Source organism: Ascaphus truei, chromosome 2 (genome assembly GCF_040206685.1).
Source record: "Ascaphus truei isolate aAscTru1 chromosome 2, aAscTru1.hap1, whole genome shotgun sequence".
Taxonomy (NCBI): domain Eukaryota; kingdom Metazoa; phylum Chordata; class Amphibia; order Anura; family Ascaphidae; genus Ascaphus; species Ascaphus truei.
The window spans coordinates 378,430,579-378,456,737 of record NC_134484.1 but is presented as its reverse complement, the minus strand read 5'-3'; the positions used below and the strand labels follow the sequence as shown (position 1 = coordinate 378,456,737).

Below are 26,159 nucleotides of genomic sequence, written 5' to 3'. Positions count from 1 at the left end.
CAAAAACAAGGAACAAGATGAAGCAGACAGGAAAATAATATTAAATGCTTACAACAGAGTTGTAGAGCGGATCCATCAGGAGCTTCAGCTCAATGGGGTGGTTCGGTGTAAGCATTCATCCAGTGTTGAAGTAAGTCCTGTTCTGAGCCTCGATTTTCAAGGTGTTTGTTTTTCATGTATCACTTTAAAGGTGCCAAACGCAGACCAGTGAATACAAGTTCTCTTAAAAACATCCAGTATTTTGTCTTGGTTTTATGAAAAATCTAATTTTAAAGATTGTATAACTATTTAGTCAATAGGCTATACAAATTTCCTGTAAGAAAATATATTCCAGCCTATTTATCTAAAGGAGCAATCCCCCCCCTCCCCAACCCCTGCAAAATGTAAAATGTGTGTTTTTTTTTTTTTTTTTTACATTGTACAGTATATAGCAGGTGTCCTCTGCAGCTGGACTTTAGTCATCTAAGCTCAGGGGACCCTCTGATTACCAAGAGGTTAATCAGTTAATCAGTGTGTGTGTGTGTGTGTGTGTGTGTGTGTGTGTGTGTGCGCACACACATACTCTGCAGCTCTACACCGCACGCACTAGAAATTGCAGCTATAAACAAACTCTGCAGACAGTTACTTTGCAGCTACAAATACTCTCCCTCCTCTCACTGTGTCCGGCGTGGAGCTCTGTGCACGTAGGGAGGGGGGAGGAGCTAATGCCTGGCTGCTGCCTCCTACCTCCTGACCAATCCTCTGCCCTGTCTCAGAGCTGTTCTGACAAAGTAAAAGCTGACTGGCTAGAAATAAAAACTTGGCAAGCTGCCAAACATTTCAGGCATTACTGAATGAATAATGCCTGGAATTTTAACCAATAAGAGAGCAGGGATTTCAATAATGCCTGGAATTTTACAGCTTTAGCCTATAATTAAGTAATAATCTCCGAAGAAGAGGGCATTACTGGCCAATAATGCCCAGGCTGGAAGAGTTGAAGGCCCGAGGCACAGCCAAGGGACTTTAACCCAACCAGGGCATTATTGGCCAGAAATGCCCTGTTCTTTAAGGATTATTACTGTTATAGGCTAAATGTAGGCTTTTGTCATAAATAAGACAATTTTGTATAGTTATAGATTTTTTTTACAATTAAAATAAAATGGTGAATACATTAAAGCACCTCTATAAACACACTGTGTGTATACATATATACACACACACATACAAACTCTGCAGCAGCCACACACACTCTGCAGCCGACACACAAACTCCCTCAACTGTGTCTGTGGAGCTCTGTTTACAGAGGGTGGGGGAGGAGTCACTGCCTGGCTGCTGCTTCCTGACCAATCCTCTGCCCTGTCTCAGGGCTGCTCTGAGAGAGGAAAAGCTGATTGGCTATTAATAAACACTTGGCAAGCTGCCAAAAATTCCAGGCATTACGGAATGAATAATGCCTGGAATTTTAACAAATCAGAGCAGCGATTTCAGTAATGTCCGGAATTTTACAGCTTTAGCTTATAAAATAAAATAACACAGAGCTAACAAATCACCTTGTTTGCACATTATCACTGATACACGTAAAGCTTGTTTAAATTGCTTAAACTAGTGTATGTGTGATCTCTCCACTTCCCTGGGGCGGGTTTATTTTACCCGTTGACGATTCTTACTGGCGGCAGGGTGGTGCGGCGTCTCCTGACATTCTCCTGCGTCTCCCCCTGCAACTCCCGTTAAAATGGCAGCACGGTGTCAAAATTATGTTTTGCTCAATTTCAGTTCAAAAAGAAAATCGATGAATGGCTTAACAGAATCCCGAATGTTGACCAACTAATGTCTATTAAGAAGACCATCAAAGGACTGAAGGCTCAGCTGAGATGGAAACTAGTTGAAAGAGGCAGCTTAGAGGAGGTACTATATACAGGTTTTCATTTAACTATCCATTGTATTTGTTTTTTATTTTCATTATATTGCTATTGTACCATAACGTGTGACCTGTTTAATATGCATATTTTTATTTATTTATAAAAATGTTTTACCAGGAAGTAATACATTGAGAGTTACCTCTCGCTTTCAAGTATGTCCTGGGCACAGTTATAAAAAATACATGGTTACATTAAAAACAGCGTTATACAGTGAATTCACAGACATTTCATGCACAGATAGCGTTGGAAAATTGGGTACAAGGGCTAAAGGTCTTGTGCGTTTCAGATTGAAATAGAGCTCCTTTAACACCACCAAACATCAGAAAATGGCTTACACCCGTAGGCTGTGCCAAAGGCTGTCCGCCTTTGGGGCAACGCAGATGTACACTGGGGTGGTGGAGATTGAATTGGTTGCAGCTGTGAACAAAAAGTTCTTTGTGTCCTCTTGGCTCATTAACATTCCACTTGATAAATGGCACCAGTGGTGACACAGTTGAGGGGACATATTGTCTGTAAAAATCCTATATGCAATGCTGCTTACTGTAAGTAAGCATTTTGAGTCCCATTGGGGAAAAAAGCAATATATGAAATAGAAACGTATTATAAACTTATTACTAGTGTTTGCATGTGTTTCATAGGTCCCCAAACCTGCTTTTGACACAGGCTTGGCTCTCTAGAGTCATTAATGTAGCTGGCAAAACATTTAGATATTCCACATAATGTGGACAAGAAGCTAAAAGTAACAGGCCTGTAGGTGTTTATTTGCATGTTAACCATGTATGATATGTGACACTGGGCCTGAATAAAGCGGGTTTTGGGGTCTTGTGGTAGACCTGCAAACACACTCGCAGGTATTCTGTTTCTCTCACCCCCCCCCCCCCCCCCCCCCTGCTTCCTCTTTAGGGAACCGTTGTAAGGTTCGGTTGAGTAGGTTGCTGAAACAGATGGCGGTGTTCAGTGCCCACCATATATCCTATCTATCTCAAAAGTAGAGCTACTGAGCGTGGCCAAATGTATACAACAGAAGACAGAAATGCCCAATGTGACAAACATACATAGTAAAATACTTCAATATTCTCGTGAGTAAGGGTCATTTAGTTAAACCCCTTGGCCAAAGCGTTATAAGCCTGCAAGCCAGTTAGCGTTAGGACCTGCTTACTGGTCATGCCTTGATTAACACTTTGGCCAAAGGGTTTAACTAAATGACCCTGACTCACGAGAATATTGAAGTATTTTACTATGTATTTTTGTCACATTGGATGTAGCATTGGGCATTTCTGTCTTTTGTTGAACATATTAAAGGAACAATGTTTTTGTAAAATTGGTTTTGCCTGGTGTTCCGGAAACCACCTAATGAGACACCAACGGTCACTATGCCTATTTGTCGATATTCTAAGTATCACTGTTTAACTAAGAGGGCACTGCTAAGTTTCTAGTGCTGATTTGTATGCTTTTGTTTACCCTATTTAACTAACTTTAATTGTCTTCCAGTCAGAGGAATGTGAGGAAACTACTCTTGCTAAACTAAAAGATGAAGCTGCTGTGCTGAGGAACAGAATCTTCTATGAAATATGTCAGGAGCAAGAAGAATTTGTGAGTTTACTGATGGGATGACTAAAGGATAATCCCACATAATCATTTATTTATAAAGTGCCAAAAGGGGGAGAATGAATGATCATGGCTAAAAAATGGCATAATAAAGCAAACATTAAAAATTACTTATGGGGGTGGGGGGCTGGGGGGGGGGGGGGTGAAGAAAGTTCAAAGTAGCCCCACATAAAAGGTCAACAATTGTGACAGCACAAAACGGTCTAACACACTTCCTTGACCTTTTACTTGTTGTTGGTGGTTCTGTGAAATTGTTAATATGATCTCATGCATAGCAAATCGGTGTAAGCAATTTTGCTTGGACTCATCAGATTTTTGGTGTAGTTCTAGGTGTATTCCATACGTTGTGTTTATTTTAATTTTATTTATTTATTTTTTTGCAAGCTCATTTTAGCGTAGGTTTTTTTAATATGCTGAAGTTCTTTAAATCCCTAGAGCAGACCTTCCCTCTAGAAATCTCGGCCATGCCAGGTTTTGGGTAATTAAAAAAGCTTTTTTTTGTTTGTTTTGGCAAGCAGGAGGGCTCCAGATCTGAACCACGTTCAATTTGGCTCCGGGCACTACCTGCTTCCCGAGATACTTTCCTCCGTAGGTGGTGCTGATTAGAGATGGACGAATCCACCCGAATCCGTTTCCTGGATTTTCTCGCATTTTCCCCACAAAATCCATAGACTGATTTGATTGGTTTTAATCCGTGCAGATTCCTCAAAATCCGCTGTTTATTTATAAAATGTTTTATTAAGTAATGCATTGAATTACCTCTCGTTTTCTAGTCAATTGGATACAATCCGTTGACTGATTATGTAGAATCCAATCCGTGGATTCAGCAATCCATTGGCAGACTTGTAGAATCCACCAACGGATTGCAAAATCCGCCGAGTGTATTGGTAATAATAATAAAAAATCCACGAAACTTGGATCGCCCTTTGAAATTTATTCGCTGACCAAAGGAACCGGCCGATCCGCCATGGATCCAAATTCGCCCATCTCTATTGTTGATATCTCATGCATGGTTGTCACGTGGGACCTTTAAACCGCCATATTGCTCGCCCAGCGGGGGCTTCTACCAGCATGACCTACGACGGAAAGTATCTCTGTAAGCAGGGGGGCCCCGGAGCTGAAATTAACGTGATTCAACTCAATCAAAAACAACCTTGGCGGAAACGCGCTTATAAGTATGGAGTGGTAGTTACCTCACTGCTTTTAAAGTGGGTGAACACTGCTGGAAGGCCATAGTCTGCTCTTTGTGACTGGGTAATTCAGTGTGTGTTGCAGTGCTTGAGGCACCATTAAACAAGAGATTATGCCTGTGTAGCCTACAGCCCCAAAATTACAATCTTGTCACACATCTGTGTAAATATGAAAATAAGCCAAAGTACTGAAGTTCAGTACAAATGTGTTTTTTCAAGTGATGTGCAGACATGCATTTGAAGAGTGCCATGAAGTTATCCCTAAAATCCGGTGTGGACAGCTTCTAGAACCACTGTATTATGGCTCATCTACAGTAGTTACAATTTTTTTTCTATGGGGCTTGCACACAGTTTTATTTACTGCTTTTTTGATCGCTGCACTTTTTTTCACCCTCCAGCATAGTGAACAATGAAGGTTTTTCCTGATATTACAGAATCCACGGTTTGGTTAACTCGCCCAATGCATAGTAATCAAAATGATATTACTCTGTGGAAGTGCTGCTGGAGTGGTTTTATAAGGAAGAGCAAAAGTCAAAATGACAGCACTTATTCCCTTTTTAAAGCGCTAATACCCCTCAATCAAGTATTTGTACAAATCTTATATGACGCGGGGAGTCCTATAGAGCTGTGCTGTGGCACTCAAAGCTCTAGGAGCCTCCCGTTTCCTGAGATCTATAATTTTCTACATTTTATCAGAACTAACTAGCAAGGAAAACATCATCCCAAGCTAGCGTGGCTGTCTAATGGCCTCCAGAGTTAAGCTGAATCCCAGTGGCCGTATATATCTCCTACGCAAGGATTCTTGTAAGGGAGTTTCAAAATGAAATATCCCAAACTGTGGGTCCCTCATAGCTTGCAGTGCTGCTGTTTAATTCCAGGCGGCACAATGTTTCAAATAAGGTAAAAGATATGTTGTAAAATAAACCAGTACACAAGCACTTTACTGCAGTTTAAGAACAAGTAATTGCATATCTTCACCCCTTCCCCGCCTCCTCCCCCCCCATCTGAAAGCAAAAGGCAAATGGCAATACAAGTCCTTCTACATATCTAATGCTGCATAAAAACCCTGTAATCCACATTTAAGCAAAAAATGTTCATCTCCTAACTCTGTTTAACATGCAGAATGTGTGCAGTACGAATGTGTGCAGTACGACATCACCAACCCATCTGCATTGACCAATATGTGCGACATGAATTTTAAGTTAAATGTGTGTTGGAATGATGTATCTTTTTTGTCCAGATGCCACAATCGCAGTTTTACATTATTTGTGAACTGAAGGGGAAATTCATGACGGTAACTTTCGTTTCCAGTAAACAAAGAAAAAAATTTTTTATGCAAAATTCTATACATTTCTGTATTGTTGCTGTAACTTAAGCTTTTCCTTGACATACAGAAGTAGCGCACCTCATTGCAATGTTAGTGGGTGTAATATATGTGCTACATCTGTATAGAAGGATCTTTCTGGTATGAACGTTGAAAGATAAGCCACTGTTTACAGCTAGTTAAGTGTGAGAAATAATGTTCTGAAACACAATCTTTTCTATTTAGGGAAAGTTGAGCAGCTTGGTGCAGAAATGGTTTCCTGAACTCCCCCTACTACACCCCGAAGCAGGAATATTAAACTACATGGTGAGGAGCAGTGTTGGCGTTTTTTAATAGTCTTTTAGTTAAGACCCTGCATCCCATATTAAGCAAATGGTGTTATCACGTAAAATACTGTCCGGCGCAGGTAGAGATCTTGTGGCCATTTAGCAAATCTGGCCCTAAACGCTTTTGTTGACAGATGTACCTGCTGGGAGTTGCAAATCAATGAATCGGAGGCCCCTCTGACGAGAGACTATGGGACGTTTTAATAACCCCCATAGCGGTCAAGCTCGCTGAATGTCCCATTCAAGTCGAGGAAAAGCCCCCCCCCCCCCCCCAAATATATATTTTTTAATATTGCCTACACAGCCATAATTAACAATTTGATCTGTTAATAGGACCAGCTGTTTTTAACTTGGTCATCAAACTGAAGTCTTTATTAGTGGGTAACATAATGTGAAAGTGTGGTCTCCATAATTAGAAATGAAAATGTGAAAGGGTATCAATAATTATGGCTTCTGAACTCCTAAGCGGTTTCATTTGTTTGTCCTCTTAGAATTCTGGGGGCCTTGTTTCTGTCAGTCTGGAACGTGACCTTTTGGATGCTGAACCAATGAAGGAGCTCAGTAGTAAGCGCCCTCTTGTGCGTGCAGAATTTCAGAATCAGATGGTCCTCTTGAAGGTAAAGTGCCAATCCATTGGCAGTCGCATCAAGTATACATGCAAAAATGTAATTTTGTGTTTTTCCCCTGCACTTTAAAGACCTTTACACCTGTGTTCTACTCTCAAAATAAACACTTATTTTTTTGCCTCACTATGCTAAATGCCAGAACCTTGTACAGGCCCAGCAAGTTGAGATTCAGGTGGATCGTGTTTTATATTTTGAGATACTGCACTATAAATCTCCCTTTGTTCCATTATCCCCATAGCTGTGCTATGTTACATGATGGCGAGAAACAATTCTGCATTTTCTAAATAAAGTATTAAACTAACGCCTGTGCATTCGTAAAGCTGTATCTTTTGAGGCTTGGATGTTGTTTCTTAGTTTCTAATTGCAACTGGATTTTTGTTGGCTGGTTTTTTTTTTTTTTTTTTTTTTAAATAAAGAATTAAAATTATTTATTTTTTGTAAGGTTAATGAGGGCGGTACAGAAGCCATATCAAGAGCTGATTATATCACAGATGTACCAGTAAATATAGGGTGGTGGGAATTGCAGGGGAAAAGATATAGATCGATCTATTTTAATAAGTCCTTTTATTTGTGAGTTGGCACCGTGATCGGATCATCAATAAAAATCTATCGGCATCTCATACCCATCTTAAGCAGCCACAGATCTCAGGTTCTGCTGAACTTGTGGAGCCCGTCGTTGAGAAAGCTAGTCCGTTTCTCCATGCACATTATGTTTGTTTCAAACAGGGTTATTCGGTAGGTGTGGACACCGAAGAAAGAGTAATTGAAAGGGCTGCCAAGTATCAGAGAGCTAGGTCTGAGCTGGAGGAGGAGTCTGGACTTATGCGTTTGCTATTCCTTTTCTTCTGCAAGGTAAGTGCCTTCTGTATTTGCTGGGGCTGCAGTCTACCTCTACACTCTCTCCGCTCAGCCTGGCATAAAGGGAGAGGAAAAGCAGACTGCAGCCTTCTCTCCACCTCCCCCACCCCTCTCCCCTTACAGACCGCAGGAGCACCCGCTGAGCAACTGACATATATATTAGGTGTTGGCGGGGGAGCAAAGTGAGACTTTGTGTAGAGATGTGTGAGCTGGGGCCGGTGTGTGGTTTGAGTAAGAAACGGTGAGTGCTGTGTGTGAGGGGAGGGGCTGTATGGTGTGAATAAGTAGAGGTCTAGATGTAGCAGGCGTATAATAGATAATAGATAATGTCCCTGCTGGCGTGTTGCAGCGAGACCCACAGCGTGCTAGCGGGAGCGGACACTATTGTATCTGCATTGGCTGTGCACGAAAAAGGAGCGGGGGTGAACACTACTGAACCCCCAGCGTGACATGCCAACGAGTACCAGAACGCCTGTTACATCTGTGTATGTGAGAGGAGGTAAGAGTGGTCTGTGTTGGTGAGTGAGTGGGCTGTGTGTATGGAGTATGAGAAGGAGGGTGAGCGATGGAGATAGGAAAAGTGCTTTGCGAGCAGGAAGATGGGGTGAGTGGTGGGTTTGTGCATGGCAGAAGAAGGGGAAATGTGTGGTATGACGGGGGATGTCTGATTAGATGGGCTGCCCTGAGATTTAACAAATCCTCTAAGGGTGCCAATGCTCAAAGGTTGAGTCCTACCAATCTAATGTACATGTATCAACAAGTTACAGGTTTTTTAATAATTTTCCAGAAAGAGGAACGTTAAAATATATTAATGCTCCGAAGTACGTGGGTTGTAGGCGCAGGAGAAATTTGAGTTTTCCGATCAGTGTGGCTTAATAGAATAGTTTAACAGGAGGTGGTCGATATTAATACGTACAATACATATAGGAATTCAAACCTGGATGCACACAAGGTTATCCCATATGTGAAACTAATATCGGGGAACAGTTTGGATTTAAGGCCTCACAACAGACCGTGAAATGGATAATCGTCTCTGTTTATGTAATGTTTTTGTCTTTCTAGTCTAATCCCCTTGCCTACTTGATGGTCCCATTTTATTCCGGTGAGAGTTTGGGTTCCCTGCAAGCCAACAAATGTTTGAACTCACTAGTAAGTACAGCATTGTGATTCTTGGATTCCAGGTAATATAGTTTTGGTTTGACATGACTACCACAGACACCCTCCCACCCCCACCCCCTGCACTCAGAAGTGGTCACGTTATCGCTCTGTCATTGATGGAATGGTAGGGGATGTTATCTTCCCCTAAGACAGACATTTTTATTTTTTAGACATGGCTACAAAGTCATTGGGGCACAAAGGGTGCCAGAAGCCATGACATAGGGCACTCAAAGGGTTAAAACTTTGATAAGATTGCTGCTTTGATTATATTTTTTTTGTGTTTGAGAATCTGGCCACAATGGGAAGGACGCAGATGCGAAATTCAGAATAAATGGCCCATTGTATCGACCTGTATACTCACTCTGGATCTTCTAAAACAGCCGGGTTTTGTGATGATTTTTGTCTAGATTTGGACCTTTATCAAGACTAATCAGTTACTCCCTCTTGTCATGGTCTTCCTAAACCTGTTACTCAGCTGTGGTGAAAGATTTTCAAACTAGGTATGACTGCATAGAGGGACTCCATATAAACATTAGGGTGTTCTTTGGTTATTAGTACTATGCTATGGTTGGGTGAGCTTCTGACTCTATACGCAAGTGTCAGAGGTTTACCAGAACTGTTAGTATATATACACACAACAGTGCGCGTGCGTGGCGTAGGCGTCATCGTAAACAAAATGGAGAAACATAGTACAGTTTGAAAGCTCAGCAGACAAAGAGAAACTGACTTCAAATAATCCAAGTGTACACTCCAATATCAAGTCACCCAGTGAAGTGGAAGACTTCTACAATTAAATCATCCAACTTAACAGAGGAAATTATCACCAAGATCATTATGGTAGTTTTGAATGCTAAGGTTGGTGCCATCACAAAGGTGAAGAATCATTTGGTATGTATGGTTACGGTAACAAATTGATGGAGGGACAGATAGGTCGAATTTACAGAATGTGAAAACTTCTACATCATGAATTCCTTCTTCAACAAGAATCCAAATAGAAAATTAACGTGGAATGGACCCAGCGGAATCAAGAATTAAATTGACCCCTACCTAACAAGAAACACGTGATTGAAAACTGCACAGTCCTAAATCGTTTTGACACAAGGAGTGATGAGATTGCATTCAGATGTCATTTGTAGCAAACCAAAGTTGGAAAAAGAAAACAGATTAAAAGGAATACAAATCATCAACATCAAAAACCTCAGGAATAAACTGCAGAGCATTTCAACTAGAATTGAAAAATTGCTTCCGCTTTCTCGAAATGCGTGGGTGCACTTAAACAATTATGAAGGACTTTTGAAGACTGTAGTTGAAAGCGCAGAACAAACAGGAGGCATCGCTAACACAAAAACAGGATAAGAAAATATATGATAACATAAACCAATTAATGAGACAACAAGAAATGAAGCAATCCCAAGACGCAGGAATAAGAAATTGAATGTGGAGCTCTGCAAGACAAGCTGCAAATGTATAACTGAAGATGTTATAAAATGGTACTGATATGATGAAGACAAAGTAAGGCTTTTTCCCAGCCATCAAATCAAGTCAATACATTCAAACAAAATGTTGGATCAACCATAAGACCGTGCATTTATTAAGAGTTGTGAATTTCTGCATGACATTGTGCGAGAACACAGGGCATAATCCACCAGAGGACAAATAAGAAGAAACCACCAATGATGTACTATTTGTTTTTCCAGAAGAAGTGGCAAAAGCAATAAAATCCATGATGAATGGAAAGGCTCCTTAGGATGAAGGAATTACAACTGAAATCTTGACAGCTGGGGAAGAAGTAGAAACTATTCTTGCAAAACTCTACATGTTGCTTGAAGAACAGAAAAATTCCAGAACAATGTATTATTGCCATACTGTAGTTATATTCCTCCACAAGAAAGGAGACAGAAGAGCTCAAGCACGACAGACCAATCAGTCTACTTCCAATCACACAAGATGTTTACGATGTTACTCCCTAATCTGCTGCAACACTCTGGACTCTGCCCAGCCTAGAGAACAAGCAGGATTTTGCAGTGGCTAGAAAATTTGAAAGTGTAGAAGAGAGACTGAACCACCCTACCTGGAAGATAATTGGGGAAACTTTCATCCAGCTGTGTGTGTGTGTACAATATATACACCGGATATGTGTACAAGTATGTTAAAGGCTTGAATAATTTTACACACACAATTAGAAGATAGTCTACCAAAAATGATTTCCCTGAAAATATATTCTTTGTGCTTTTCAGGAAATTGTGAAAGTCATGAGTGGTGTGGCAAAAGGCTTGCAGACGCTGCACGCTGCAAGTATCATTGTTGGATCCCTACACGAAAACAACATGTTTGCTGTAAATAGAGAAAAGGGATTAGTTGGAGATTTTGACTTCACCAAAGATGCAGTAAGTAGAATCTCTAAAGTGTATGTCTATATATAATTTTTTTTTCTTTTTCTGCTGATCTTGTAAAGGTATTTTTGATGAATTGCAGTAGATTGTCACGGGTCTCCAACAGCACCCAGGAGAGCCATGATTAATTTAATTACCTTGTTGGTCATGCTGTTCAAGCAGTGTAATTTAAAGTCTGTCTCATATTTGTTTTATGTAAAGGTTTTTATAATCGATGTACTTTAATATTACTTTAACGTCAAACTCTTTTTTGAGAATATTTAATTACCTTAAATATATTTTCGAATAAAACACTGACCTAGATGTATCCTGAGAAAATACTCTTTCGAACCGGGGAAAAGTCCTTTTTTCAGTGCAATAAGCGGAGTTGCTTTTTGTTAAGTTGCAACTCTTCCAAAGTGGTAGTTACCACACTTCATGAGCCCTGTAGCATTGTGAGGTTTAAGGGGAGCGTTAATATTGCTTCAGGGTTATAGTTGTATCCCTGATTTTCAAGTGTCACGGTGGCTATTTCTGTAATAATGTAATGCTTACAATGAACTAGCTACTGGATGATCTGGACACGTTGATTCTATATTGCGGATGATTTATTTTGCTTGTACAGTACCATCTTCTCAGTTTGAGAGCAGGCGAGCACTGTTAATATAGAACCTAATATATTAGAGGTATAATTAAAGTGCATTTGCACTCATCAGAAAAACCTCCTACTGTCAGTGTACATTCTCCCTACTTGCCACTTAGGTTGTAAGCTCTATATACAGCTGGTGGCATCTTGACAATTTTTGGGAAAATGTTGATGTATGAATAAGTATAACGTTGTAACCATGAACTTTCTTTGCACCTTAAGGAACAGCGGATCGCTGCAAACTCGGCTGTGTGGCCATGTTTGACGGCTCCTGAAATAAAACAGGGCCAGCCAGCCTCCACGTCCTCAGACATGTATACCTATGGGTGCATTCTGTTGTGGGTATGTGGTCTCTTTCTACTGTTTACAACAAAAGACAGAAAAGCCCAATGCTACATCCAATGTGACAAATTCTCAGTTAAATACTTATATATTCTCTTGAATACGGGTCATTTAGTTAAACCCTTTGGTCATTAGCACTCCTTTTGACACTGTGTGTGTGTGTATATATGTTGTTGTGGGTTTTGGGGTTCTGAGCTTGCCGGGATTGTATTTACTCTTTCTACTGTTGAAATGAATAGTTGGACAGGCAAACTTTGCAATCTCATAGCAATTGGTCGAATTGGTGTCTGATCTGTATGCATCATGCTGGCATTGCAAACGTATACTCAGAGCACAGATAAAACGCTTCCCATTGGCTACTCTTATTGGTTTATACGATCAGTTTTCTGATAACACATTATTTGCTTATATGCTAAATGGCTGCTCTGCTCATTTCTATATATAACATGGGCTCTCGAACAGTTTCTTACCGAGAACTATTTCAATGGATGTGATCATTTTTGGAAGACTGCTATACTTACCTGTTCTTCTCTATAGTTAAATATACTACACTTGGATACAAGTATATTTTTTTCTAAAGGGGACACCGTTTAGTTTGTGCTGCCCTTTGTGTTGCCAAGTCAAAGAAGCACCCATTCATTTTGGCACACTTTTACTCAATGTGACTTATTATTTCATATGGTGTGTCCTCTTTATACCTGTATGCCTTCTTGTAATGTATTTGTTTTGTTGGCCAAATTAGTGCCTCTGATGAGCATTCATATTGGTTGCAAGTGATTTTTTTTTTCTGCAGTACAAAAATGTCTGCTGACTAATTCCACGAGCGTATTTTGGAGTGCATAGACTATTCATATCCTTAGGTGTTCAAATATCGTTGAACCGGAAGTACTTTGGGGTCATGTCTGACGAAGACTTTAAAACGGCAATACCACATTTCTCTCTCCCTCCTCTCCCTTTCTCTCCCCCCCCCCCCTTAATTTTTTTTTAATGTGTATGTAAAGCGCGTGACAATGTATAATTCTACATGCTTACCTAGCTGGCAATCGTTTGGTGATCCGGTTATAAATGTTATAAAAATGTATAAAAAAAATCATTATGTGGCTACTAACATAATGGCTGCTTGTCAGTGGAACTTGGCAGCCACAATGTATCCTTATTACAATGGTAACATCTATTAGAGTTTTCAGCTGAAACTGCAGGGATTATTGGCAACAAATTATCCCAAACAGGAAAGTGTTGCAAAGATCTTGCACTGCTTGGTAGGTGGGCTAAAACCTATAGAAATCAAAGATGCTTTAAAACTCATTAAAAAATGGCTTTGAGCTGAATAATAATAATTAAAAAATGCAGTAATCTACTACTACAGAAGTGATTTAGTCAAGAAAAAAACATACAAGATTTCACCTGTTTTGCTGCTTTAAACGTAGAAGTATTTGCATGGAAAAGAGCGTGAGAGGGGCCTCCAATGGAGTATACTTTTTTTAAAAAAATATATTTTATCACAGTAATGTACTCACATTTTTCACTTGTAAAACAAGTATATAGAGTAAAAGGTCTGTCCTTTTGGCTCCAGTGATGCTCACCTTTTTGTCTTCTGATCTTCTGCTCTTAGACCTTCCCGCGGCACACTTGCTTGCGAAATCCGGATCCCCTGCTACAGTGCGGTCTGGTCCTAAGCTGGTGACATTACCGGGAGTTGGCGAGTACGGATGCAGTCTGATTCCTTTCTCCTACGCATTTCGCGAGATCACGGCTTGCTTCCTCGGGGAACAAGTTTACATTAGACACATGGTGGTGTATAGGTAGAAATATACTCTACTGCTGCACGTGTGTGTGTAATTATTTACATATGGTTTTGCTAAAATTGGAGCAGCAGTAGAGGGTATTTAAACCCAGACACCAGGGGTCTGCGTTAAACCTGTTCCCTGAGGAAATGAGTCGTGAAATTAGGATTAAGGAATCGAATGGCATGCGTAACTTCCGGTGCCGTTAACAGCTCAAAAGGACCTGATCGTGCTGCCGGACGCCGCAAGTGAGTGCTGCAGGAAGGTCTGAGAGCAGAAGATCAGAAGACCAAAATGGAGCTTCACTGCAGTCAGGGAACTGACTTTTTACTCCATATGCTTGTTTTACAAGTGAAAAATGTGTGTGCAGGACTATTTTCATGTGATCTTATAATATGAAAAATATATATATACTACACCATTGGATGCCCCTCACCCGGTTTTCCAGGCAAACACATTTCAGTGTAAGGATCACCTACTCCAAGAAGCAGCAGAGGCCCTGCAAATCCTCATACACACTGGGACATAACGACAGTATGTGGACAGTTACAGTATAATCGCTCAGAACTACTGACGACTATTAATACCTCAACTGCTGTCTCATTTACTGTTTTTTATGTAATCTTTTTATTTTACTAATTTTAATCATCAATCATTTATGCAATGTTAGAATAGGTGGATTAGTACCATCATTCCATGTTATATATCAAATTCCATAATTAAAATTACATCCGTTATCATTTCTTATTGTAAATTACCCTTGATCTAATTTATTATTCATGTTATTTATTTTGTTTCTACTATAATTTCTCGTTCAATGTTCATGGCGGTGATGCATATAGTGGTAGCTCCGCCCATCAGTCTCGAGTAGGACAGTTAAAAGCTCCTACAGGTGTGCTTTAAAAGACTCCTCACCTGTAGTTAGTTTTTTTTCTGTCTTCAGTAGAATAGTTTTTGTTTTTGTTTTTTGTACACGTGCCCCAGGACTACCAGTGTAGTTCAGCCAGCAGAGGAGTTCTCTTAGCCTTTTTTTCCACCGATGCTCCGTTGTTGTCATGGGACAGCTATCCGGAGACTTTAGGAATGACCAGTGCGGACCATAGAGATGCTAGTGAGCGCATTGGCAGATGGTTGCCAAACACAGGAGTGCGGCAGAAGCAGGAAGTACAACGGTAAGCTTGTGGATACCTCGTGGAGGACTATAAAACGCACAGCTGAGACAATAGAATGCTGCTTGTATGGTCTGAAAGAGAAGGCTATATTGCAATCTATGGAGAGCAATACAGCTAAGGGGTTGTTGCCAAAACTTCCGGGGTGAGTACTAGCTCAAGTTTTATTCAAAGAGCGAGCAGAAGCTTCATGGAACTTAATGTCTTTGTTTTATGTGTACTGTACCTCTGTAGGACTGCCAGAGGAGGGAGCTTCAAAGTTATCTGAAGAGACTTTGCATCACAAAAATGAAAAGCATCAAGAAACAAGTTGTACAGCATTTTATACGCCAGCTTTACAAGAGAAGAAATGGGGAGGACTGCCTTAAAGCTGGAGCAGTCCAGGCTCCAATCCGATGAATTATGTCCTTCACTGGATGATTGACATGGTGACGGAGAATGGAAACGGTAGTGTTAACAATCAAGTAAGGCAGGGGTGTGCAAACTTTTTCCCTTGCACCCCCTACCTGCTCTCCCCTGCTCATGCGCTCTTCCCCCCCCCCCCCCCCACCCTCTTTGCTAAGCTCCAGTTTGATGCAGGGTTGGTGTCACTACTGATTACAGCGGTACAAGAGGCATTAGAAATTGAGGATCCAGGATAGGATTCACAGTGATTCTTCAGAGACCCGAAAGGAAGTGTTTCCTCTCCATAAAGTACTTAAGGATATGAATGAATCAGAGTGAATACATCCGGACAAAAATATTGTTTTGTCCAGGAAATTTTATAAGATGTACCCCTTTTTAGAGGAAAATGCAAAGACTTGTGAAACAACTTCTAAAGGTGGGTTGATCGATTATCAGGATAGCAAGGAGAACAACGCTTCTGGTTGATGCCATTTCATTTAAGGATGTAATAAAAAGGTACAAGAATGTCCTAAGGAAAGCATTTGTGACAGCAGAAGTAGCATGTAAGCCAGAGGTGGCCACAGCTTCTGTATCCAGAGCTATGCGAGTCTGGAACGTAAATATTGAAGATGCGCTGAAAAAGGGGTTAACAGAGAGGCAATTCTGAAAGCTTTGCCTGAGCTAAAATTAGCAACAGATTATATGGCAGAGACATTAACGCTCTTCGGGTTATATAAAGATCCATAGCACTCAGTAGCCGCCAGGAAAGCACTATAGTTAAGGCCGTGGATGCAGCCTCAAAGAATAACATGTGCATGTTAACTTTTTGAAGGGGAATTCTTGTTTGGTAAAAATTAGACAATATAATTCCAAGGGTGTCTCGAGGTTAAACTTCCTTCAACAAGAGTTGATTCAGGCGTCCCTATTACTCCGGATACCAGTCTGATATGATCAATTATAGAGAGGCCAGATCATATCGGCGATGAAGACCTTTCTCAAGACAATCTACTTGTAGTGGAAGTCAGAATAATCTTTTTCGGGAATCCAGAAGTAGAGGAAGGGCCTACTTAAATAAGGCGAGCCCAGCAATCCCCAGAAGGAGGTAGACTGGCGGCATTCAAAACTGTGTGGGCTCAGATGATAAAGGCCAGGGGGAGGTCCTTCAACTTCTGCCACAGGATACTACCTGGAGTTCAGTTATATGCCAAAGGCAGACCAGTATTTAATTTAACGACCCTCCAGGAACAGAAAGGCCAAATGCGCATAAAAAAAAGCATTAAACAATTTACAACAAAACAGTTATTGTGACGGTTTCTCCCAGCAAAAGAATGAAAGGTGTGCACTCTACACTCTTTCTGATAAAACCTCTGGAGCATACAAAGTAGTCTTTTACTTTTAGAAATGTGTGGACCTTTATTAAAAACCAAAAGATTCAAGATGGAGTCCTTAAGAGCTGTCATTCGGGCGATTCAGAAGGACGATTGGTTAGCCTCTAGATCTCAGATGCAGATCTACACATTCCATGGCAAGAAAGCACCAAATATTCTGAGATTCGCTGTAGGAAAACATTTCCAATATACAACCCAATGCCTTTCAGAATTGCAACCACCCCCACGATATTCACGAAAGGGTTAATCGCCCCTTGTGGCAGAAGCAAGGAAACGGGTGATAGAGATCTATCCTGCTTATAAGAGCCAGGGACAAATATCAACTTCAGAGACTTACCAAAGCAGTCTTATAGCTGCTAGAGACTTGTGGCTGGCTAATAAACCTGGAGAAGAGCCAGCTAACGCTGGTAAAATCAAATTCCTTGGCATGTTAAAATAAAAAATAGGAGGGGGGGGTGGGCTGGGGGCTCAGGCTACCACAGGAAAAGGTTAAATATCTCTAGTATAACAGTTTTGAAAAACAAAAGTAACAGCCAGGGATTGTACAATACTGTTAAAATAAAAGCCGTGCAATCGCCCATTAGAGGCACGCAGGTAGAGTGACTGATAATGATGGGTCGTTATCGACTGCTATGCACTGTGCCACGGGCTGTCACGGTACAGCTACACAACAGACCATAGAGCTGCATCTGTATGTTCCTATTAGAGAAGATGAGTGTGTAGGATGGGCAAGATTCCATATGAGAACCTTACAGCACAACTTTCTCGATTCGCTGGAATAGAAATGCAAAGGATTTACAACAAGAGATTAGACTGCATCAAGATACCACAGACGCACAAAGACGGTGGCAGCAACAAAGACACCTGGCCCAATATAAGGCATATCACACCAACTATTGGGAATTAAAAACAGTCAATGAAGCCTTAAGGTTGTTTCAAGAGTATGCAAGGTCGAAATTCAGTCTTAATTCAATCAGATAGTCATACGGCAGTGAAATCTATACAGGGACAAGGTGGAACAAGAAGCAGAAAACTAATACAGGTAACAGCAGCCTTTATGATATATACTGCTGTTAATCTGTCTAGATTAACTTTGTCCCATCCCCCATGACAGGAGAACTTGACTGCCGATTTCCTAAGCCAGTACTTCCAGGGGAATGGTCTTTCAACAGGTTTTCAACAGATTCAACCGCGTTGGGGTCAACCAGAGATGGATGTGATGTTCTCCATCTCCAACAGGAAGGTACCTCTGTTCCAGGATATATCACCCCTAACCCTTTCAGACGGATGCCCTGAGTTTCCTGTTGGAGTTCATTTTGGCATATGTCGTCCTACCAATGCTGCTCATACAAAGAGTCTTGAGGAAAAGATGTGGCAAAAGTGATAGTCTTCTTACCCGACTGCTGGCATGGTATGCTCAGGCAGTACGCATGGTAATAGACAGACCATGGAAACTACCACACATACACGGTCTGCTGCAACTAGGGCCAATAAAGCATCCAAATCCAGAGGTTGGCTCTAGCAGCCTGGCCATTTTGAGCGGCATTTACTAAAGCCAAGGGGAGTTTCAGAGAAGGCGATAGACATTTATCCGTGCCAGAAAGGAGTCTACATCCAAGGTATATTACCTGATCTGGTTGAGATTCCTGCGATGGGTCAAGGAAAAGTAGCAAAACTGCATTAATCCTCCTCCAGCAGTGCTTGTCTAATTCCTTCAGACAGGTTTTGATAAAGGCCTTAGTCTGCACCCTCGGTGGTAGAACCTCAATTCGAACCATTAGATGACCTGTCTCTATCCATGCTAACACAAAAAGATGGTGTTACTTGTCGCATCACATCGGGGAGAAGACTGGGAACGTTGCAGGCATTATCCTCTAAAGAGCTGTTCCTAATTATACATCGGGACAAAATTGTCCTTGGCCCTCTTGCCCATTTCCTACCTAAGGTAGTATCTGTATTTCATCTAAATCAAGAGCTTGTCCTGCCATCCTTCATTCCTCAACCAAAAAAATCCAGCGGAGGAACAGCTGCACAGGCTGGATGTAAAGAGATGTGTAAAACGATCTAAAGTCGGTGCAGGACTTTAGGAAGTCAGACTATTCGTATTTCCACAGGGTACCAGAAAGGCGCAGGCAGAATCGAAGCCTTCCATTGCTCCTTGAATCACCACCTCTGTCCGTGATGCATACAGGGAGACTAGTTCCCGAGGGGTTAAAAGCGCACTCTATTAGCGCTATGACTACATCCTGGGCTCCCCGAGCACAAACATTTCCTGCAGAATTGTGTAAAGCAGCAGTGTGGTCATCGCTTCACACATTTTATGAAGCATTATAGACTGGATATCCAGTTCTCGGCTGACACAAGCTTTGGGTGTTGGGTATTACAAGTGGTGATGCAATAAAATTGACACACGAATCTTGGCATCTGGGGTCTTTTTATATACTGAGTATCATGTACATTTCTCCCACCCTCAACTTGACTGCTTGAGTACTGCATGTCCCATACATATCACCACCACGAACGTTGAACGGGAAAATAGAAAATGTTTTCCTTACCGTAATTTTCTTTTCCCGGAATAACTTCATGACGGTGAGTATTTTCTTGTCCCTTTTAATCGGATTTCCCAAAGCTAAATCTCCCTTGCTATTTCCTAAGACTGACTACAGGTGAGAGAAGGAGCCTTTTATCGCACACCTGTAGAACCTTTTTTCCCATTTTCTACTGTCCTACTAGAAACTGATGGGTGGAGCTACCCCCATATGTATCACCGCCATGAACTTATTCCGCGAAAAAGAAAATTACTGTATGGAATACATTTTCTACTTCACAAACCCTCATTAAACCCAGCCAACACCACCTGGGTACCTATTATTACCACCTACTCACTTTTATATTTACACACTGTAGCCTCATCCTTTTGTCTGATTGGTATCTTATAGTTGTTTATATTGCACCACCAGTGTTTAATCAGAGACGGTAGCTTTTTTAAAGTGAACTATGGAAGTGCTATTCCCTATCATTCCCAATTTACCGACCCTGGAGTGTTTTTTATTACATGCATCAAAAAGTCGAGGCATTAAATTCCATTGTCTATTTCAATTGATTGTATTTTCATTGTATTGCCATATGTTTGGTCGGAATTTAAACATTTGCATTTTTTCTAGCTCTGCATTGGAAAGACAGACATTAGCATCAAAGAAGATGGTACACCTAACATTAATGGACTTGACCTGGTATGTAAATAAGCTGTATGCTTTCATTTATATACTTTATGCATATTTTTGTACAAGAAAAAAACAAATCTCAACATTTTCTCGAGTTCACACTTTCCAATATTTTACAGAGTGGTGTTGATGTAAATTTGACTTATCAAGTAAAAAAAGTAAGATTATTATTATTTTTTTTTTAACTTGTAGCCAACTTTGTCAAAGGTATCTTGACCTCATAGGAATTCCGTCGCTTTTCTGAAAACAAAACAATCCTTCTCCAAGAGTAAGGAGCTTGCCTTCATTACAGCTTAAGTATACTTTAAAAAGAAACCTATGGCGTTTTGGAAGATCTGTACACTATAAATGATTATATGAAGAACTCTTAATGTTGGTCTCCTAAAAGACATCTTAACCTACAACAAATGTGCATCGCCCTAGGACCGATACAGCTACTAGAACTTTGTCAGGTGGTTCCATTAAGAGGAAAACTCTAATAACCTTTGTTTTCAAATAACAATTATGACAATAAGAGGTCCGGTAAAAAAATTACATTTTGTACTAAAAGCCCCGTTCTGTGTGTAGTCTTCAAACCCTGTGAGGGCAAGTGTTAAATAATAATTGTTCTTTTTATTTCTTGTTCAGAAAGATTCCAAAACTCCAGAAGATGGTTTTCCAATAGACAAAGTCAATTTATTCTTACAAAGTTATTCTCAAAATGGGAGTTGATGATACATGTGTTTATGATGGTAGTGCATAGAACTAAGGAAGCCTTGTTCACTCACATGCTGCTTAGATGTTATTTGCAGTGAGTGTGCTTGAGGAAGGTCCAGCAGTAAAGAGAACGATTTGCTATGGGTAACTGGTATTAAAGATCCCTACTGTAACTCTGCCTCTTCCTGCCTCATGTCTAAAGACAGACATTTTCAAACTACTGCAGTCAGATTTCCTGTTAGGCCCTGAAACATTATATTAAGCCAAAGCCCAACATCTGCAATGAATTAAAACCTCATTTGGGATTCAGTTCCCTTTGTTACATAAAAATTCAGAGCCTTAGAACTTTATTCTCATGCAATTGTCTTGATATAAATTCTCCTTCATACATTTTAATATAATAAATGGATTTCTAACAGCAAGCTAGAAAAGGAGTGCGATGGCACAGTGTTGTACAGTAGGTTGTCTGCTACATGTTTTCCATGGTATCTAACCAAGCCTTCTCATATTTATTTTGTTTCCGCCTCTGCCAGGATGCAAAAGTCAAATCTCTGCTATCCGGTCTCATCTGTTGTGCAGACCGGATGCGGGCAGACCAGGTCAAAAACCATGAATATTTTCATTGGACTGAGGCAGTTGATAACGCGGTGTCTGACCCTGATGAATGGAATGAGAAAGCTGGAAAAACACCACCTGACTCTGATTGATTGAGCAGCCTACAATGTGTAGTAGTAGAACTTTGTCAATGGCCACTTTTTTTTTTTCTCCCCCTTCCTTTGTTTTTCCTTATACTGTACATTGACTGATCTAAGAAACAAAAATGTTGTGCATTACCCTTGGAGGCAGTCCCACATGACAGGTCAAAATATGAATATATTTCTGTTAAACAAGTTCTCATTGTTATTGGCTTTTCAAATAAGATCCATTCACTCTCTTAAATATCTGTTTTACGTATTTGCAATTTGTGAAAGTGTTATTCTTGAATTTAGTGGACCTGGAGAAAAGTAAATTGGCTGCTTATGTTTATCTGGTTGCAAAGTAATTATAGTGCCATCCTTAGTCAGAACAAAACAAAAAATGCTTACCTGTAGTTTTATAACTTTACAAACCGTCTTATCACCAGAATATATTAGATTAAGATTATAAGAAAAACTAAACCTACAAACCATTTTTTTACCATTGGAATGTTAATGATTTAAAAATGGGGTTACTTGTCTAAACGTTTTCAGTAATAAGGGGTCCTCACTGTTTAATCTGTTGAAATATGCAACTTGAATTAGTGCACTTTCATGCTAGGAGTGACGGCACTTTGAAAAGTACTACAGGACAATACCTGCTCTGGGCCCTAAATTGCTGGTAAATAAAAACTGATGCTGTACTTTGACCCCCATTCAGCGTCCGATCTTATGAAATAGAATAGAGAACAAATTTAGATTACAAAATCTCTCACTTTTGTAGCATTATCTTTAACAGGTTTACAAATGTGCACAAGATACAAGGGTGCCCAGCATATGAACCAAACACAGGCAACATGGAAATAACCCCCACAAGTGCTTGCTGGGGGAGGGAGGAGGAGGAGGAGAGCGTGTTACACAGATCTTCAGCGATACAGCAATTGCTACATTGTTCTCCTGGGCGGTGGTGGGCAACAGCGCCCACCCACTGGCTGCCCTAGCAGTCCTTCACCCTCTATCTGCAGTGCAGAGGAAGTGGAGTTATTGCTGCCATGGATTGAACCTTCTCTGTTCTCTCAGCTGCTTAATGACCTGTGCTAGCAAGTTGTCCCTCTCCTAATCCTTAATTCCCAGTGTGAGAGCGTATTTGCCTCATATGCAGCTGACTGGAGCTCGGAGAAGCTCCTACTCATGGTTGCAATGTCCCATAATATATTAGATTTATATTTTATGGCTCATGCGGCCCTTGAAATATATCCAGTTTTCTACCCCTGCCCTAGAGAATCCACCAAACTTGGCAAATGTTTTTGGTGTTTGCAAAGTGAAGATAAATGCTGAACAAGACACATCAATAGTGTCCACACCACTTGATGCGCAACTGTGCTGCGTTGTCTCCATGCGGTGTATTGATCATGTCTCCAGTGATTAAAAACATATCCGATCTCCATAGAAGCAAAGATGGCTAAGCAAACACAATTTATTGGGGCTTCACAGCTTTAAAACACCACAGCAAACCAGCCTGAGGCTTGGTCCCCACTGACTGCTGCGGGGACAAGAGCCGCCTTTCAATGGGGCCGGGCCTGCTGCGGGGTGGAAGGGGGCGCTGCGTAGTGTGTTTTTCAGACTCGCATTAAAGTTGTGATGGAGCACCAGGCCACGCCCCCCGGCGATTCAGCCAATAAGGGCGAACCTGCCGGGTGACGTCGTGGCCACCCCCTCCCCCAGTCTCCCCCGACAGCTCTCTGCAGACCGTGGAATTCGACTGCACGCGCCGCCAGACTCAGGCGCGCGTGCGGCGCCAGCACTGGGGCCGTAGCGTAATTCTTTTCATTCCTGCTCTGAGTGCACTTTCTTCTGTTGGGGTGTGTACTGGAAGTTGACTGCAATGATTCTCTGGAATTGAGTGATTAGTGAGCGTGTTCAAAGGTTATATTTTTTGTGGACATTTCAGTAACTATATTTTCAATTTTCCATGCTGACCCAGAGCAGGAGTAGAACTTCATATATATTATACCAACAAAAGGCACATTAGTCAATTTTCTAGTGTGGGGAAAAATGTTGTGATATTTTGTTGTATTCCAGTTTTTCGGAAAAAAGATAAATCTATAAAGCAATTATCACTGGTAAATAGTTAAATCTTAGTTTTTTGTATACCGTTTTATTTTATTGTAGCCATTCACCTTGTAGGCGAAACCAGAATTTTGTTGCTACAAAGCATTGTTGAACAAATACACTGTGAGCAAATGACAAAATTGAGTCAAGCAGCATTATAATGACTCCACATAATCACTTAGAATGTTCTTTGTGGTAAGTTTATGGTTCAGTTTGCTACAAAGATTATACCAACTGTTTTATATTGGTAAGTGGAATATGTATCTAGTGCTAAAAGTTATTTCAATTGTTCCTAGGCTTGATATGGCCATATGGTAATGCTGTACATATGCTCGCACTTTCGCTGAGCGGTCAAGTTGCATATTTACCATAAACCGGGAAGAATCGGATGATTGACTTGAATTTTGTGGGATTTTACATTAATTCAACAATCGAACTTCAAATTCTACTTGCTGCTTTAGTTCATAGTAAGCGTAGAATAGATAACTGCCCTGAAATCACAAATGGCTATTTACATGAACAAAGAAGTTTGAGTTATCAAACTGTGAATCAATGATATTTTTGTCCCAGAAAATCAGACTTGACAATTATTTTCTTATGTAAAGTTTTTTTTAAATTAAATAAATACATTAAAACTACATATCACAATCGTTGGTTTATTCTTGTGATCGCTCAACGTTTGTGTGTGTGTATACTGTATATATCCCATGAGATCCAATATACTGGACATGCGCACACATGCCTGTTTCAGACCTTCACCCATGAAGAAGGTCCCCCATGGGATCGAAACATTGAGTATATGTGTGCATTTTGGACCCAATTAACCACTTTTCTTTGATAATACCTTGTGCTGTGCTGGTATATTGGATCTCTAGGGATCCTCACAGACTATACTTATTTACCCTTTACCGTGTGTGTTGGCATAGCTTTACCTTTCTGGAAACCCATGTTTTACTCTTCGATTTAAGCTTACATGTTTAAAGACCAAAATACATAAATTAATTAAAAAGAATTGGGACAAAAATAATCTTGCATACAAGTCGGCCAACTGTTTTGATTTTATTTAATGAGATTTGAGCTGTCTGCTTGTAGTTTCATGTTAAAGTTAATTATTGTAATACATACAGTTAGGTCCGGAAATAATTGGACACTGATGCAAGTTTTGTTATTTAGGCTGTGTACCAAAATAAATTCAAGTTACAATTAAATAATGAATATGGGCTTAAAGTGCAGTCTATCAGCTTTAATTTGAGGAAATTGGAGAAAGGGGTTAGGAATTACATCTCTTTAATATGTAGCCCCCTCTTTTTCAAGGGACCAAAAGTAATTGGACAATTGACTCAAAAGCCTTTTCATGGACAGGTGTGGGCTATTCCTTCGTTATTTCATCATCAATTAATCAGGTAAAAGGTCTGGTGTTGATTCCAGGTGTGGCATTCACATTTGGAAGCTGTTGCTGTGAACTCACAACATGCGGTCAAAGGAGCTCTCAATGCAAGTGAAACGGCATCCTTAGGCTGCAAAAGAAAAGAAAATCCATCAGAGAGATGGCAGGAACATTAGAAGTGGCCAAATCAACAGTTTGGTACATTCTGAGAAAAAAAATGCACTGGTTAGCTCTGCAACACAGAGGCCTGGATGTCCATGGAAGACAAGTGATGGATGATCGTAGGATCCTTTCCATGGTAAAGAAAAACCCCTTCACAACATACAGCCAAGTGAAGAAAACTCTCCAGGAGGTAGGAATATCATTATCCAAGTCTACCATAAAGAGAAGACTTCACGAGAGCAAATACAGAGGGTTCACCACAAGGTGCAAACCATTCATAAGCCTCAAGAATAGAAAGGCCAGATTAGACTTTGCCAAACAATATCTAAAAAAGCCAGCCCAGTTCTGGAACAGCATTCTTTGGATAGATGAAACTAAGATCAACCTGTACCAGAATGATGGGAAGAAAAAAGTATGGAGAAGGCTTGAACAGCTCATGATCTGAATCATACCACATCTGTAAAAGACGGTGGAGGCAGTGTGATGGCATGGCCATGCATGGCTTACAATGACACTGGGTCACTAGTGTTTATTGATGATGTGACAGAAGCAGCCGGGTGAATTCTGAAGTGTATAGGGATATATTGTCTGCTCAGATTCAGCCAAATTCAGCAAAGTTGATTGGACGGCTCTTCATTTTACATAGATGGACAATGACCCAAAACATACCGCGAAAGCAACCCAGGAGTTTTTTAAGGCAAAGAAGTGGAATATTCTGCAATGGCCCAGTCAATCACCTGTTCTCAACCTGATCGAGCATGCATTTCACTTGCTGAAGACAAAACTTAAGGCAGAAAGACCCACAAACAAACAACTGAGGACAGCTGCAGT

The 26,159-nt window shown here is 40.6% G+C and overlaps 1 protein-coding gene across 3 annotated transcripts in view; it reads left to right on the top strand.

The window, feature by feature from the left end:
* The window catches only part of STK31 (serine/threonine kinase 31), a 67,235-nt gene extending 42,282 nt beyond the window's left edge, over positions 1 to 24,953 (top strand). For all 3 annotated transcript variants that reach the window (XM_075587124.1, XM_075587122.1, XM_075587123.1), the window contains 11 exons: positions 11 to 130; positions 1,753 to 1,884; positions 3,390 to 3,491; positions 6,246 to 6,326; positions 6,838 to 6,963; positions 7,699 to 7,824; positions 8,893 to 8,979; positions 11,226 to 11,375; positions 12,229 to 12,348; positions 20,238 to 20,306; positions 21,527 to 24,953. In XM_075587124.1, the coding sequence (XP_075443239.1) occupies positions 11 to 130; positions 1,753 to 1,884; positions 3,390 to 3,491; positions 6,246 to 6,326; positions 6,838 to 6,963; positions 7,699 to 7,824; positions 8,893 to 8,979; positions 11,226 to 11,375; positions 12,229 to 12,348; positions 20,238 to 20,306; positions 21,527 to 21,700 (1,287 nt within the window). In that variant the 3' untranslated portion in view covers positions 21,701 to 24,953. The remainder of the gene's footprint in view (positions 1 to 10; positions 131 to 1,752; positions 1,885 to 3,389; positions 3,492 to 6,245; positions 6,327 to 6,837; positions 6,964 to 7,698; positions 7,825 to 8,892; positions 8,980 to 11,225; positions 11,376 to 12,228; positions 12,349 to 20,237; positions 20,307 to 21,526) is intronic.
* Positions 24,954 to 26,159: the final 1,206 nt, after the last annotated feature.